Genomic DNA, 18,230 nt, shown 5'->3' with positions numbered 1-18,230 from the left:
GCATTGTAAAGTCTTAAGTATTATGTATGTCAAGTAAACACGCAGACGGACCATGATCATGATGACCTCAGTCTATCTCCTGCACCGAGATCCTCTAACTCTGCGGTCTTATCTGCAGTTCTTTCTATGACTACAGGGTGGCCATATTGGGTCAAAACGAGCTTGCGTAGGCCTCAGGTCTGCTCATGGTTTGCCAAACAGACCAGCCTGAAGTGATGCATGAATGACTTGTTCTAATCTATGTATTTAACCCAGTCATTCTGTGTTGTTTGCTTTGGAGTGTTGCTACCATCAACAGTTTGCAATTGCGGAGTGTTGCTACCATCAACAGTTTGCAATTGTGGGAAGTGTTTTTCCTCAGAGAATTTAGTTAAGTTAGGGCCACATTACAATGTGCAACGCTATCGTGGCTCCCATTTTGATGATTTACTTAGTGATAATTGTGTGGGTTTTGACTGCTGTTATGAATACATACATACAATTAGCAACATCACTTGTTTTGTTTCTTGGATCCTACGTGTCTCCCTGCATGTTGTGGGCACTGCTATATTTGGAGGGCTGAGGTCCATTTACATTCCGATCACAACCTACAAAAGCCTTTGAGACCTCGTTAAATCTCACTCAGGCGCAAAGCGCACATCATGTCTGCACAGGTAATGTCACAAAGAAGAAACCGGCTTAGTTTATAATGTCGCATTTAGATTTTTGTAAGTATATTAACACAGGCTTGAGTTATTTATTTTTTATTTTTAGGTTTTATCACTTCTTCCTCTCACTCGCTCTGCAACTCCCCCTCGTCGCTCTTTCATTGGATCAGTTTCCTCTCATTTACCTGTTTTCCATACACAGATCAATCCCTCTATCTGCCCTCCCACCCTCCCGCCCTCCCTCTCTCTCTGTCTCTCTCTGTCTCTCTCTCTCTCTCACACTGTCACCCCCTCTCATTCTCCTGCTCTCCTTTTTCACTCCCCTCCTTCTCAACCCCTTCACTCACTCTTGCACTCGTTGCAGTGATGTACCGACTGCTGGGAGCCCGCTTCTCCTTCTCCTCCTCCTCATCGTCTTCCTCCTCCTCCTCCTGCACTTCTGCACTGTGGGTCGCGAGTGTGGCCAGCAGCGATGTCGGGGACTCAGCAGGAGCCGCCGGGGGGACACATGCATCGGAGGACAGTCTCTAACACAGATGGAGAGGCACTGTGAAGAGTGGAAGTGAAGGTAAGAGTCGTGCACCTGCATGCATACTAGTTGCCAACACAAGGACAGACCATACAAGGTAACACAAACTGGCTTCTGAGGAGTGAACTGTGTAAAAGGACCGTGCTATTATTTCTTGTGTAATCAGCGCTGTAAAATGTCATTGACTTCAGACCTTGGTGTATTGTCTTATAAAAGTTCATATGCAAGGCGCAGGGAGGGTCTGGCCTTTATCATTTCAAATATGTTTTGCCACAGAAGATTCCTCAGATTCAGTTTTTTATCAACAATAAAAACAATATTTATGGCATTTTTCTCCATGTTCCGCCCCCCTCATATTCGAAGGGAGGGCTTCTTATGACACATTTGTCATAATATTAGTCTGTGATTCCTGACGCCAAAATACACTTGTGGGTTATGTCTTCGTAATAACTTTGGTCAGGGTAATGGGCTTGTGAACTTTGAACGACTCATAAACTGTATGTTCAGGAAGTTGGGCTTCTTCAGAGACTGGATCCGGTGCTGCCTGTCAGCTGTTTCTTTGCTGCACAGGGCAAACCGAACCCTGTACATCTTCCCATACGTCTCACCCCAACTGACACAGGCTTCTCCAGCTTCAAGACAGGCCTGTCAAGCCCAAACCTGAACTCATTCTCACTTTTCTCGCAAACATCAAAACGCATTCTCTTCAATGTGAGACAGTGATACGTCTTGTGTACAGTTATGCTGCCAAGCGCCCTTTCAGTCCTCTCTAATCTCCCAGGCGTTGTTGTTTCAGGTGCATGGCCTCTCCATGAATAATTAAGAGACTTTAGAGAAAGGGACAGCAGATAGAGTTTAGTTCATCTCCGTGGGTACCGAACGCCCCATTCCAGCCTTCCTGCCGGAACTTGAAGCTGGGACAACCATCGAAAATAGAGCTTTAATCAGGAACATGCACTGGCCTCTGATCCTATAAGCTATGGGTGGCTCAGTTGTCCTGCTTATACCAAGTTCCTTCCCATACTTATTTGCTTGCTGGGATATTTCATCAGAGGACACTGTCTGCTGATACATGGGTGAATCAACAGTACTAAATTTCCCGTGAGTAAGAAGACCATAACCGTTGTGCAGTCATGTCAGAATTATCTTGCGTGCTAGATTTAATCGAACACCTATAAAGAATGTCATTATATGGTGTGAAGCCAAGGAGAGTGGAAGGAAGATGCTCTATTCTCACAGCTAGAATGCATTGTGCCTCTGGGGCATAATATGATGGCAGAAATCTAAATTGTTCATGTAATAAGCGTGATGAATGACAGTTGGATGTGTGGCATCAATATCTATCTGTCTCTCTGTCTGTGCATATATATATATATATATATATATATATATATATATATATATATATATATATATATATATATATATATATATATATATATATATATATATATATATATATATATATATATATATATATATATATATATATATATATATATATACATATGTATATATATATATATATGTATATATATATATATATATATATATATGTATATATATATATAGACACACACACTCGTATCTGCACGTTGATTGCATATTAAGAAAATCTGCTCGGCTGCCTTTTACACCAAGTTGAGACGGAAACATGCTGCAATGTCCCCTCTTTAATTTCAAGCTGCACTGGTGGATAGGGCCAATCTCAGCTTTGGTTCAACAGCTGTCCCTGTTTTGAAACCCAGCTGTGGCAGTGCTTAAAATGTTTGTCTTTGAGTGTTTAATCATAACAAAGCCATTCATTCTGAACACTGAAAGGCTACAATTCTTTTTATTGGTATGGGGTATTTGTATCGTGGAAATGTGACCTTTGCTTTGGCAGTGAAGGCAATATAGTTGTTGCGGTTGTGCACCAGCGCCATGAACACAACACCAGTAACAAAGTATTGTCCACTCAAACAGATACAGTTGCACTGCAGAATCCTGAGTGTTATTTTAACTCTGAGAGGGTAAGAATTCCCTCTACCAAGTCTACTTCCACTGGGAGTCACACTCCTGTTAATTAGGAGTTAAACTTCTATTAATACCACATCCTATCTCAGCAAGTGCATGTCCTATACATAACAAAGGGTGAAATATGAGTATGTTTTCAGTCTGATACGGTTGACAGACCAAGCAGCCGCTCGCTTAAGAAGATACTTCTTCAAAAGCAGAGGAGCTGTTCTCGACTTGTCATAGGAAAAGCTATATTGATTTATGGCTTGGCTTATATATGTCTGCGGCAAGAACCGCACGTGCACAGCGTGTTCAATGGTGTATAATGGGCTCATTACACAACATGTATCACTGGTAAATATACCAGACCTGTGGCTGAGGGACTGCGACCAATTAATCAACTGTATGATAGTTTCATTCAGAAGACGGACAGCATGTCATAACACATTCTGCGTAACTCAAAATGTTCACTTGGGATAAATTATTCTATTTATTTTTATTCTGCAGGACTGTCACAATTCAACTCGATAATTCATAGGTGAGGATGAGTCGCCTTTAATTACTGACTGTTAATGCATTTCAGCAACCCAGGTCATAGTGTTTGTTCCTTGTTGTGTCAGTGATGGCCACTGAGCAGGAGATTGAGGCTCTGTGATGTTGGTTGAGCGTCCACAAATGTGAGTGTCACTGCAAGCTTAAGAGATAACACAGACAAATGCTTCTGCATGGATGAACCAAGTAAATTAAGGATGACAGGTGGAGGAGAGGTCGAGGGAGGAAAAACAGGAGGCATGGCGTCCAGGTGAAAGGGTGAGACGCGGAGATAGACGGACATGAGCAGATAATGAGTGACTGCTCACAGGGTCACCATGAACTGTCCATCTGCTGTTGTGACCATCCAGTTAAATTGACTGGGTCCAATCTCCATGGCCTTACTGACCTCCATTAAGACAGTTTTCTCTCTGACAAACAGCACTAACAGACCAGCTCTATTTATCTAACATCCTTCCCTCCTAAGCACTAAACCTGTCATCCCTATTTTGGGATGCCAAAATGTCCAAAAAGAGAAAAAAAATCACACCCTGTGTGAAGTGGGCGGTGTCTTGCTAGCTAATCACAATACTGAATGGAGTCAACCAATCATGTACAAAAAATAAATACATTTATTGAAACACTCTTTATGATGGAAGAAACCATAACTTAAAAAAAACTAATTCATGGTTTTTTTAAAGTTATGGTTTCTTATATAGGGCTATGCACATGTGTCATGTGACACTGGCCAATCACAGTTCTGAATAGACTGTGATTGGCCAATCACGGTGCAGGGTTAGGCGGGGTACATTTTTGGCCAATCACAGCGCAGGATTTGTTGTACAAATATCCAAACCTCACTTATAGGGGCGGTTTCACCGCCCAAAAATCACACCCAGTGTGAAGTGGGTGGTGTGGTCACAGTGGTCATCACAGTGATGGAAGTTCACTTAAAGAAAAGTAATATTGTGGACCAACCATTGTATACCCCTAACTTAAAAAAACCCATAAATGTTTTTTTTTTTTTTAAACCATAAATGTGTTTTTTTTAAGTGCATAGTCCTATTTATAGGGCTATGCACATGTGTCATGTTTCACTAGCCAATCACAGTCCTGAATAGACTGTGATTGGCCAATCACGGTGCAGGGTTAGGGGGGTACACTGGTGGCCAATCACAGCGCAGGGTTGGGGGGGTGCAATGTCCAAACCTCACATATAGGGGCGGTTTCACCGCCCAAAAAGAAAAGAAAAGAAAAAAGCAGATCTACGCGTTTTGAGCTTGTAGATGTAGATTGGCTATTTTTTAAATGGGGCATAACCACCTAAACCCTATAGTAATTCATTGAGTGGGGTCCTCCGGGGCTCTATACTAGGTCCACACCCCCCCACCCCTACACCAAATCTCTTTATCCTAAATAGCCGATCTACAAGCTTACGTGCTACGTGCCACATTGCGATGCGTTGTGAGCTTGATGATCAGCTATTTTCACTGAATGTTTGCCCCAGAATAGGGACGCTAGGGCAGAGGTTCTCAAAGTGGGGTCCGGGGACCCCCAGGGTCCTTGGGGGGGTTCCAGGGGGTCTCCAGCAAAATGTGTTAATACAGCATCACAGTCATTTTAACCACTTTATGTTTTTGATTGATTGATTGAATACTTTATTAGACAGAAATGCACAACAGTACGGGTACAGTCATACACTTGGGCTAAAAGGATATATAGTTTATACGCTGGCTATTCAAAAATAGCAGATGTACAAGCTCACAGTGCGTCACTTTTTGCCGTGCCATGAGCTTGTGCATCTGCGTTTTTTTTTTTTTTTTAATCTTTAAAGTGTTAGAAGGGTCCCTGGCACAAATTATATTTTCAAATGGGGGTCCGTCTGGGTTCATGTGGTCAAGTGTTTAAGCACAGGAGGGTCTGTCCACCCTCTGTGAATTATGACACTTTGAAGCTCATCCCATTGCTCATCCCATTCAGCATTATGGACATCAGGGTTGAAGTGAGAGCTCTCAAAAAGCAGAACTTAACATAGAAACCGATTGTGTCAAGGGTCATGACGTTACAGTACTATTTCACTCCTGTGAACAACCCTATAAAAACCTATAGACCCATAGAAACCCTATAAAGATGTCATTAGACTCTCTTCATATATACAGTATAATGAATTATATGAATGAATTATATATGAAGGCTCGTTACACATTATGGCTTTTTTATAATGCAATATGAAGATATATCGTGTTGGACTATGCTTATGGATTTACTATTGTTATATCCCTTATAACCTAGTTTTTAATTTCTATAATTACAGCACTTATCCCCAAGAACATTATATAAATCGATGAACTGCTTTTGTGATGCGATCGATGAGGGAGGTAATCAATAGAACAAGTCAGAAAAAGATCTGCAAAGAATATGAATTTGAATATGGGTTCGTTTTTGTGCTTCAGCATTTGTTTCTCTTTTTTCTCTTTTATAGTTGTACTGTTTTAGGCAATTATTATTGATGTATATTCTGTGCTATTGTTTGTTTTGTTGTTTTGTTTTGTTTTGTCTTCTCTGCTTTGTTGTCATATTTTCTTCTTAGTCGTCATGACTGCATCACTGACTGTGGTGTTCACATCATGAAAAATAAAGTATGAAAAGTACAGGACCCAGAGGCCTGTCCACCCTCTGTGAATTACGACACTTTGAAACTCATGCTCATCCCATTCAGCATCATGGACAGCAAGTGAGAGCGCTCAAAAAGCAGAACTTAACACAGAAACCGATTGTGTCAAGGGTCATGACGTTTCAGTATCATTTCACTACTGTGAACAACGCTATAACATTCTAAAGAAACCCTATAAAGATGTCATTATATTCTCTTCATATATATATATATATATATGTAGGTGTGAGTGGCTCTCACACGCGTCACGGCGCCAACCCGACCGATATGCCTGAGTCATTGTGTCAGGGGCTTTGTCAGAGTACCTGTTGTACCCGACTGTCTGTGTCCTGTTTCTGCCCATATGGAGATCTCTGTACTGTCAGTCCTTATGCCTTTTATACCCATACTGTATGGACTATGGAGATCCCTGATGTCATCAGTATATGCCCATATATTGGTATACCCATATATGGGCATGCCAATACATTCCCATATATTGGCATACCCATACGTGACCATAATGCTTGGATTGGCAGTTCTGGACAAGTGGATATCCATATTCTGTATGCCTGCCTATTGCCTACATATGGACATGTCGGTCGGATCTGGACAACCGCTTATCCGTACGACTCGATGGCGGGCACCACACTCCCTCGAGTCCTTGCCGATGCGCGAGCGTTGCGCAAGTTTGAAGTAGGTCGTCCTCGTCCAATATATGCACATGACCATATATGGGCGTAGCGATCGGATCTGTGGCATGGCCAACCAGATCTCCATATATGCCTATATGTGGGCGTATCGGGTTTGTTTATGGTTATGTCTGAGTCATAGTGACGTGGCCGTGGTCTTGCCTATATGGACGTATCGGGTTTGTTAATGTTTATGTCAGAGTCATAGTGACGTGGCCGTGGTCTTGCCTATTTGGGCGTATGTTTATGTCATAAACAAACCCGATATACCAGCTCACAGTGTGTGAGCTTGTAGATATGCTATTTTCAAAGATCTTGACACATCTAATTTTGGTTATTTAGTCTCTAAGCGGTTAGTGCCACACATTCCGGTTAAACCGTCCCATTCCTATTGGATACTGTAAATCAGGGGTCTTCAACATTTTTCAGGGAGGGATGAAGCAGGGACCCGTACTACATATTGTATAAACTTGTGTTGCAGATTAAACTTTTTCTGCTGTACATGGTTAACAATCATGTGCGAATGTTTTTTTTAGGCTAATGCTTTAAAAACATGAGCTTCATAGAACATGTTACCAAACACTATATCGTTACTGTCGAACCTAGGAACCTTGTATCTTCATGTTTCAACTTCTCATGTTTTTTTAAATAAATTAATGCCCTTCTTTATCATGCGACTGTGTTGGACAAAAGTAATGAAAATAGCACATCTACAAGCTCACAACATGTCGCGATGTGACGCGTTGTGTGCTTGTAGATCAAATCCGTTTTGTTTACTGTCTGTGTGTTTACCTTTACCATCTATACCCAAACCTCCATGTTCTTTTGCTGTTTAATTTTCATTTTTCAGGTGAAGCAGTAAGGTCATGATTGAGTGGCCCAATTTGACGGTGGCCGCCAGCCACCATGAGCCGAGTTTGAAACCAGAGGAGCTACAACGATCTGAATGTGTTCTGGGCTTCTTCCCTGTTATCTACTACAGTGCTCTCCTCTGTGTGGGGGTCCCAGGTATACTGCATATACACCACTGGTTCTCAAAGTAGGGTCCTTGAGGGGACTCCAGGGGTCCTTGAGCGGGTTCCAGGCAAAATGAGGAACAGTTTAAATACTTTAGCTCTATTACATTTTTCAGCTATTTGAAAATAGCCAATCTACAAGTATCATTTTACAAAGATCTTGACACATCTTCTCTTATGGGGGTCCCTGGCACAAAATATTTTTCAAACGGGGGTCCACGGTCAAATACATATCAATTTGGGGCACATTGACGTGAAAATGTTTGAGAACATCTGATTTACAAAGTTATTCTCTGTTGAATCTCTCCTGTTATCTACTACAGTGATATGCTCTGTGTGGGGGTCCTAAGTATATTATATAATATAAACAATTGATTAGATTATTTAGTACGGTAAACACAAGTGTAGCAGAGGCTTTCCAGTGAACCAACATGCACACTAGCAGCACCTAGACTCATTCTACTTCTAGTTTGAACTGAATGGAACACACAACCTTTATTTATAGCATTGGTAACACCTGTGTTTACCCTACTACTGAATTTCATGTCAAAATGACTGCTGTGAAAAAGGTCTATTATTCTGTGTTGAATCTGTCACAGTGGGAGATAACAATGACAGGTCAGGAGATGCTCTGGTGGCTCGACTGTGTAACGCACTGCTGACCACATTTGACGCAATGTTTTGTCCTGGGTTCGGATCTCACTCAAGAATCGGTGCTGTGTGTTGTATATCTAAATAAAGCAGCACGAATGCTTAAAAAAGAACCGAAGGTCAGAAGTGCATTTAACTGATAGTCACATTACAGCAGATGTGCTTGTGTTACGCCGCAATCAATAGCTGGACCAAGCAGTGCTAGATGGATCTCTCCGTTCATGTCTATTCATAATGAAAGTGGTGAGCAACTGCACAAGATGGACACGATCAATGCGCAAGTGAGTTAGAGATACATTACTGGTGCATTAGCAGCCATGAGAGTTACTATAATAACACATGATCAAGCTTCCTCTCCTGGTTTCATGGGGTCAAGTTCTGATTGACACTCTCAGAATTAAATTAACAGTCAGGATTTTGCTGTTTAGTTTGAGCATCCTTCCAACCATCACTCCATTCATTCATTCTTTGATAGTCTTGATAATTCCACATCGCTCCAAACCCCTGGTCTCTGGTGTCCAATATTAACATCCCAGCATGCTAAATTCACAGCAGCATTGCTGTCATTACTGTGTATGAGACTGCTAGACAGACGGCAAATCGATGGCCGTGATTTGGTATTGATCCTGCGGCGATGAGACAGAGTGAGTGTTGTAGAGTGGAAGGATCGGTTCAGACCGGCTATATATCAAACACGTCACAGTGGACACTCCAGATGACCTCAGGGACACATCAAGGGCATAGCAGCGTAATTGGCCCCGAAGGGAACAGAAAAGGGCCAGCACGCTGGAGTCAACAACTGTAGGGGTGAAAGGGTCTGAAACAGGCACTCTGCTCTCCAAATGGCTGCAGCTAAAAATGTGTGGTTGACATTATTTTAACCACTTGAACTCTAGCATCCCTATTTTGGCCATTTCATATTAGGCGAACATTTAGCAAAAATAGGCAAATCTACAAGCTCATAGTCGGTTGCAACGCAGCGCATTGTGAACATTTAGATTTCTGATGAAGAGATTTGGTGTAGAGGGAAAAAAGGAGTGGACCAATTATAGAGACCTGGGGTCCCCGGTCAACTATATAGGATTTAAGTGATAAAAAATGTATTGGATACATTTAAAGCTACAATCCATAAGTTGTATACAATGATAGTCGAACTACAATTAAGATGGCGGCACAACTAGTCTACTACAATCTGGTGTGGCGTGCGCTGTCTGCTTCAAATGACTTGATTGACATTATCAACCAGTCAGTGTCCTACTGACACCAGGGTTAAAATTTCGCAATGGGAATAGGGAGACCACCTCCAACCACTGCAGATGTGCTCGTTATATTATATTAACATACACATGAATAACGTGTCCCGGATTGTGGCTTTAAATGTAGCTACTGGAAGATACTGTAGATAAGACTTTCTGCAGACAAATCAATGCCTTGTAACTCACACTACTGTGAATGCACCCAGCAGAATATTTTGACGATGATATCGCTTCTACTTCATATCTTGCAGCCTTTGTCTGTCTCTGTTTGTTTGTGTCTGTCTCTATGTCTGTTTATCTCCGTCTTTCGACTGTTACCATCTGGCAAACTGTACCGCCCTGATGTAGCAGGCTCAGGAACCATTTCCAGGCACATGGACTATACAAATATATATATATATATATATATATATATATATATATATATATATATATATATATTATATATATATAAAATATGTATTATATATATAATTTATATCCTGGCTAGTCTTAACTGGCTTCCAGTTGTTTTTAGAATTGATTTTAAATTTATTTTATTAACTTTTAAGGCTTGAAAGGGTCTTGCACCCCAATATTTTATTGAGCTCCTTCCCCCCTGCAACCCTGTGCCCTAAGGTCCTCAGATAACACCATCTCTTAGAGGTGCCCAAGACTCACCTTGTAACCAAGGGAGAGTGAGACTTCTGGACTTCTGGACTCTGTCCAAAAATCTGTAATGCTCTACCCAAGTGTATTCGACAAGCGGATACTATCATATCCTTTAAATCGCTTCTGAAAATATATATGTTCAGAAAAGCATTCTTGTAAAGCACATATCCATGTATATAACCTCCCTTTTCTTAGATGTAAACTTTTAGTTTTTATCTTTGGTAGCCTCGGCCATGTGCACAAGTTGGTTAGTGAGGGGCTTACAAATGGCCGGCCTCTCCAAAAGGAGGGCCAAGCAGTTAGCAAGGTACTGCTCAGTATCAGCCATTATAGGAAGCCGCTCAATTTGGAGGTGTTGTTTCATTTATCCATGATTTATGTCCGCTGTGTCTGACAAGTATGTCAACTATACTGTATGTAACAATGTTCTGCCGTCTATGCACTTTGTAACTGGCTGTTCTCCTATTGTCTGACGTGCAGTCAGACAATAGGAGAACAGCCAGTTACAAAGTGCATAGACGGCAGAACATTGTTACATTGTTAGCAGTGTTTTTTAGATGTTATTAGACAGATGCCAGGTTCATTTGTTGACCTGGCATCCTATAGTTTGTATTGTACAGATTATAAATGTTTTGATATTATACTGTTTAGACTGATGATAGGTTCTTAGTTTACCTATGATCCTAGATTACTGTCTTTATGCATTACATGTATTACCTCGCGTTTACCTTGCTTACTGTAAATCGCTCTGGATTAAGAGCATCATTAATGCCTAAATAGTAAATGCTGTGAACCATTCTTACTCCCTGTCTCCCTCTGACTCTCTGACTGCCTCTCTCCGTGTCTCTCTCTCTCTCTCTCTCTCTCTCTCTCTCTCTCTCATATCAGTGAACATCCTCACGGCGGTGGCCCTGTCCAGGCTGGCCTGCCGGACCAAGAAGCCTCTGTACTATTACCTGCTGGCAGTGACGGCCTCGGACATCCTCTCTCAGCTCTTCATCATCTTCGTGGGGTTCCTGCTTGAGACGGCCGTGTTCCACCGGGAAGTCCCCACCCTGCTGCTGCACGCCGTGAGTGCGGCCGAATTTGCGGCCAACCATGCCTCCATCTGGTCCACGGTTCCCCTCACCGTGGACCGCTATGTGGCGCTGTGCCACCCCCTCCTTCACCGCCAGATCAGCTACCCGGCACGTACCAGGAAGATCATCGCCGTGGTGCTGGTACTGTCGCTGGCGTCGGGCGTGCCTTTCTTCTGGTGGTCGGACTTGTGGCGGGAGAGCCACCCGCCCACGCCGCTGGACTACGCCCTCATATGGACACATGTGACCCTCATCTACTTCCTGCCCTGCAGCATCTTCCTGGTGCTGAACTCGCTCATCATCTGCACGCTGAGGGCGAGCCAGAGGCAGCGATGCTGCCAGGAGGAGGGCAGCAGCCATGGAGGGGGCGCCCCCTCGCGGCGCCTGGGTAAAACGACGGCCATGCTGCTGGCCATCACCTCCGTGTTCTCCGTGCTGTGGGCCCCCAGGACAGCCGTGGTCATCTACCACCTGTACGTGTCGTCCGTGTACAGCGACTGGCGCGTCCACCTGGCGTACGACCTGTCCAACATGCTGGCTATGCTCAACACAGCCGTCAACTTTTTCCTGTACTGCTTTGTGAGCAAGCCCTTCCGCGCCGTGGTGCGGGACGTGCTGCTGCTCAGAGGGGGCCCACTTCATCCCGGCAATGCCCTGCGGCGGAACCAGACCCCGGCCAACGCGTCCATCTCCTCTCTGTACAGTGGGAACAACAAGCGCTTGCCGCGGGAGGAGGCCACCCCGCCACCGCGCAGGGCCAGTGAGACTGTTTGACCCTGTACCACCACCCCTCGCCCCACACCGTCCCCCCTCCCCCTCCTTCTCATAACCACTCGTCCCACGGCCCCAGAGCGCCTGTGACCTCAGAGCCACATGCTACATTCCAGCCACGTCCATGGACAGCTGCCAGTCACCCTTTGAGATTTCTCAAAAGGCCCAACTGAACTGAAACACTAAGTCACAAAACGGTATGTTTTTTGGTTTTGTTTTTTGTACCGATTAGAATGTGTCCTCGGCTGTTGTTCTAAGCATGAATCAGCTGAGATGACAACATATTTATTTTTTCTTGAAAGGAATTTTGGCTAAATAAAACTGCTACCTTTTTACCCTATTTCCATGTATGGTTGAAATATCATGCAAGATTATTTTTTTTACGTTTTAAACAAAAAAAGAGTGACAGATTCCGTAAGACTGCTTTGCGTTTGATAAACCCCTGTGGCGTAATAATTTGGTTTGCTAAGACAAGGGAGAAGAATGATGACAGACAAGGTTGTACTTTGCATGCTGCCAAGTGTGATCCCATTCATCTATCATCTTCTGGTTTTAATCGCATTGAGTGACATTCATACGGTTACAGTCGATTCCAGTTAAACCTACTCGATATTGTGTAATTTCAAGAGCACTGAGGCAGAACCGTTAGACAAGCTAGGAGTGTGGTTACTTAAACTGCTCTCTATTCTAGTCGGTGGCTGTCTTTCCTAATCAAGGGGAAATGCCCAACATTCAAATCACAAATCATCAGGCTTGCCGAGCATAGCCAATCGAGCAAGGAAATTGTCCTCCCTTTCAGCAGTGCGCTCCCAGGCACAAAGAGCACAGCTGCTAAGGCCAGTGTTTATTTTTCATGAAATGCAACTCGATGGAGCCTTAAATGAAAGCTTACTGTCTAAGCAGCAGGAGTGAAGACCCTGTTCTTCAAACAGCCCCTGCCTCTGCCACACCACCCCTGCAAGCTTTTGCTAAACAAACCGAAGATTAGGCTGATGGTGTGTGTGTGTGTGTGTGTGTGTGTGTGTGTGTGTGTGTGTGTGTGTGTGTGTGTGTGTGTGTGTGTGTGTGTGTGTGTGTGTGTGTGTGTGTGTGTGTGTGTGTGTGTGTGTGTGATTACACGCACATACGCATACACACTCATAGACACACACTTGATCAATACAAGCATGAACGTGAGTGCACACAAAGATGCTCACAGTCACACACACATGCACACACTTTCACAAACACATGAATAAGCACATGCAGTCATGCATGCGCATACGCACACACACATCACCATGTAGTACATTTCCATGTGCTTTAAAAAAAAATCTTCTTAGAAATAACCCACATTCTACCAATATGTTGAATCATTAATCAAGTTAATACATGATTGGAATGTGATATGACTACCAATCAAGGCAAGTGATATGTACTTAAAGTAGGCATCAGTGTGGCTAATGTACTAATGAGTGCTGCTGTTAACATGTTTTTAATTAAGATACTTAAGAGTGGTGAACCATGTTCTATGATGTCTTGTTAATCATGCAAACTTAATACGTGTTTTTATTAGACTCAAGAGGAACGAGCTCTGGCTATTGCTTATTAGAAATGCCATGACATTTTATTCCTAGTAGAGGTTTTTTGATCAGTTTGATGTTGTTGAATCAAGTGATATTGTTGCATCCACACTCAGAGCTTGCTTGCCTGCAGGATCAGTGTTATAAGCTGTCTGATAATTATTGCAAATGATATGCTTTTTTTAATGACATGCTGTACAATCAACAGCGTTTCATTAGAAAATGTCAAACATGTTCCATTTTTCTAAGTGTCTGGAAATGTCAAACATTGTTCTCAACGGCAGCTTGGATGTGCTTTTTGTATTTTGTTGTTTTTTAACAACTGCTATCCACCTTACCGTGTGGTGTTCATGATCTCAGTGATGGATAAGCAGTAATGTTTAGCAGTTTTATGATAAGCGGCATTCTGTCCTTCTGTATCAGGTAGTTTGGGCATGTCATCACAAGCAAAAATCATCAGAAATTGTGAAAGTAGCTGATGTACAAACTCACAACGGGTCATGCTGTGATGCATTGTGAGCTTGTGGATTGGTTATTTTCACCACGCGAAACCGTATGTACGTATAAAGTTGGGCATAATTGGTTAATTGCCTTCACAGTGTCATGGATCGAGATCAGGGGTCTTCAACATCTTTCAAGCCGATGAGCAAGAGATGAAGCAGGGACCAACTACATATTGTATAGAATTGTGTTGCAGATTAAACGTTTTCATAGATTTCATAGATAGCTTCCATAGACTTGTTTGACAGCACTGTTATTATGTAGCGTTGTGTTGGATTCATGTTAATGAGTACTTTCAGACAGTTAACCACTTAAACCCTCAATACTTATAGAAAACGTGTACTTGGTCTGCTCTTTTTTTCCTCTCTAAACCAAACCTCTTTGCCTCAAAAGTAGCCGATCTGTAAGCTTAGAACGCCTCGCAGCACGAGTCGTTGTGAGCTTGTAGATCTGCTATTTTCGGTTAACGATCCCTTCAGAAAAGGGATGCTAGGGTTCAAATGGTCAATGTAAAAAAAATCTAAGATTTGGTGGGACCCCCTAGGGATCCCAAACCCCCTGTTGAAGACCCCTGCTGCAGAACATACGTTTTTCCTTCATTCACTCTCTAGGTTTCTGTTTATGGTATGGCCAACGATTCTCTTAAATATACGTAAGACCAACATACATTGGCTACTCACATCCATTTTAAAGTCTGTATCTAATACTGATGAACAGTGCTGTGAAAGTAACCCTGAACCCCAGTGTCTGTTTGTGTCAGTCTGCTTATGTCATCCCAGCGTTAATTTGACTCTGCGAATATAAAAATAGACCCATAAGGCTCATTTTTTGTATACACTCAGAGTCAAAATGACACCCAGGATGTTTGCAGTGTGCGACCATACTGAGTTCTGAGAGTTCTTTGCGCAGATGTAGATGTTATGAACCACTTCTTTGAAGATGTCCCCTGCTGTCTGACAGAAAACAGAGAGGGGAGAGGAGAGCGTGTAGTGGCAGCGACCCCGGTGAATGTACACAGTTGGGGACAGAGTGGAGGATTGGAGGGATTACAAAATAAACAGTTAAGGCCATAACTCGGTGGCAGGGTGTCAGAGAAGGCTTTGATTAAAGCGTAATGGGGCTATGCTGGGGCCCTGACCCAGCTACAGGGCTGGTTATGACAGTCACTGGAGGAGGAGGGCCCAGTTGACTCATATACCCTATGTTAGTGGTTTTCAAACTTTTCCATTCCTAGGACCACCAAATAGCCACAGCCTCTGGCTGTGCGCCCCCCCCCCCCCCCCCCCCCCAAATGTCTTCAAAGTGCCATTCCAACTGGGCACAATAACTATAAAGATAACTATAACTATATCGTTCACCATTGTATTTTTTTATAGTCAGTTTGAACTCTGCCATCCGCTTGATTTAGAATGATTTTTTAAACTATAGTTTTATAGTTATATTTATAGTGCTCAGTGTGAATGGCCCTTAAGAAAGGGGAAAATAGCAGATCTACAAGCTCACAATGCCTCTCACTGGAAAGCATTGTATGTGTAGAGCTGCTATTTGTTAAACTGGTTAAACCATGGCACAATAATCTTGTGAATTGAATTTGAATTATCATGATTTTTTCCCCCCTACCTATCCTTTCCACATCCTGTCGCCCCCACTTTGAAAACCACTATCCTATCTACCTATCTGTCACCTGGCTTTTGTGCTTTTTCAAACACTAGATTACGTCCCCAAATCGTACCTCCATTCAGCCCCTGCTTGCCATCCAGCAGGTGTCACAGTATGAAAAGACAGAAGGCAATCAGCTGCTGGTTTTGATTACGAACCGGGTTGAATAGTTTCTCCTATCTGAAATCGCGTGGCTAAATATGCTGATCTGTTCCTTGCTCTTTATGTTTGACAAAAAAGAGTGATGTAAAATAACCTGCCATTTGGTAAATACATTTATGAAGTGTTTTGTACAAGTTGTTTAACTGTTCAGTGAATTTGGTAGAGCACGCTGCAAAATCCTCCGTGTTAATTTAACTCAGTGTACAAATGAATGTAAATAAATTGACCCATAACGGTCCAGTTTGGTTACATTTGTACATTCTCTGAGATGAATGGATAAAGATTTTACTGCGTACAATGGACTTTTGAATTCATGTTGTCTTGCATGTTGCCTTGTTGTTGAAGTGGCTTCATGAAACATGTTTACATTATTTCTCTATTTTCCTTTTATCGCACAATTATTGTAAAGCGGAATGATACTGTCTGTAAGCACTGATTAGAGTTGTACTTTTATATGGAGAGGAAATAAATGTTTAATAAAAATTCTAATTTGTAGTCTGTTTTTACCACTGTGGTCAATATCCTTCTGACCCGAATACTCATTACGTACAATTTCTATTGTTTATGAAATGTATTTGCCTTGTAGCCTATTACATTCGTTCATAGCTACTATATTGCATTTGTCCTTTAGTTTATCCTTATCATTATATTATTTTGATATATTCTCTGTGAATTGTTACAAGATCATTAGCCTAATTTTCAACTTTATTGATGTCCAAGAGAGAGAGAGAGAAGCATAGACAGATAGGGCCTACATGACAGTGAGAAAACATTCGAGACAAGACTGTCACTTTCACACTGTCTGTGTCTCTTGGCAATGCAGGTGTCTCGTTACTGCAGCATTTGCATTGTTCCAGAAAATGTGTGCACCATGTGTTTACCTCACCTTCTATGAGGTTGAACTGGGATATGATTTACAGTTAGCGCCAAATGAATAGCACTGTATTTGCATATCATCATTGACATGGCAGCAATAATTACCATACCATCCATCGTGGTATGGTAATCATGTAACATGGTATTACCATGTTACGTTAACTTGTCATGTCAGGAGAATTAAACAGGCTTAATTTTGTATTCCTGTTTAATTTAGGCTTAATAACCAATCTACAAAGCTCACAATGCATCACCGCCAACACTTTCTGAGCTTGTAGATCTGGTATTTCCGGCAACCTGAAATTCCTACACACTGACTTTAATTAATATGATTGAACTTATTGAAGTTATTCATATGACTTTTCCTCAATGTGTCATTGAGGAAAAGTTGGGCACTGTACAAAGATGTTAAATTAATTTGCAAAACAGGGAAGGCAAATATGAATATAATTTATTTGTGTATGTCACTCACTCAGACCCTCTGTGCTTGTGTGTGCTTGGCTTGCCTTTGCTACCACCTAGAGGTTGATGAGCGTACTGACAGGCTCCAGGTTCTTCCATACTTCACCACCAGATGTCTCATCTATTCTTTCTGTTTATTATTCTGCGATTTATATATGTGTTCCTCCTCCTGCTACAGCAGCACACAAAGCTATCAGAATAATATTTCAAAACACACTTATTATTTATTTAATTGGTTTACAGATAAATCTACTTTGTGTAGGCCTACTTTCTGGCTACGTTTGATAAAACGTTTAGCGAAATATATGGGCCAGACAACTATTTAATAACAAAAAAGTTCATGCGTGTGAGAGAGAGAGAGAGAGAGAGAGAGAGAGAGAGAGAGAGAGAGAGAGAGAGAGAGAGTATAGACTATTTCCGACAGCAAATGCACAATTCGTACAGTATGGTTTTGTTGTAAGTTAGACTTCCCTCTGTTGAAATGTAACAGCTTGTGTACAAATCATTTCTACTCCATTTTAATTGTACATTATA

At 42.1% G+C, this 18,230-nt stretch overlaps 1 protein-coding gene across 1 annotated transcript; it reads left to right on the top strand.

The window, feature by feature from the left end:
* Nucleotides 1-555: 555 nt before the first annotated feature.
* gpr142 (G protein-coupled receptor 142) lies at nucleotides 556-16,550 on the top strand. The gene is made up of 4 exons (XM_080455963.1): nucleotides 556-653; nucleotides 1,012-1,215; nucleotides 7,901-8,058; nucleotides 11,513-16,550. Exons 3-4 carry the CDS (start codon nucleotides 7,917-7,919, stop codon nucleotides 12,475-12,477), a joined length of 1,107 nt encoding a protein of 368 aa, XP_080312089.1. The 5' UTR covers nucleotides 556-653; nucleotides 1,012-1,215; nucleotides 7,901-7,916; the 3' UTR covers nucleotides 12,478-16,550.
* The last annotated feature ends 1,680 nt before the right edge of the window (nucleotides 16,551-18,230 follow it).

Source organism: Gymnoscopelus braueri (assembly GCF_963280865.1).
Source record: "Gymnoscopelus braueri genome assembly, chromosome: 17".
NCBI classification, from domain to species: domain Eukaryota; kingdom Metazoa; phylum Chordata; class Actinopteri; order Myctophiformes; family Myctophidae; genus Gymnoscopelus; species Gymnoscopelus braueri.
The sequence above is the reverse complement of the archived record's forward strand: the minus strand, read 5'-3'. Positions and strand labels throughout refer to the sequence as shown.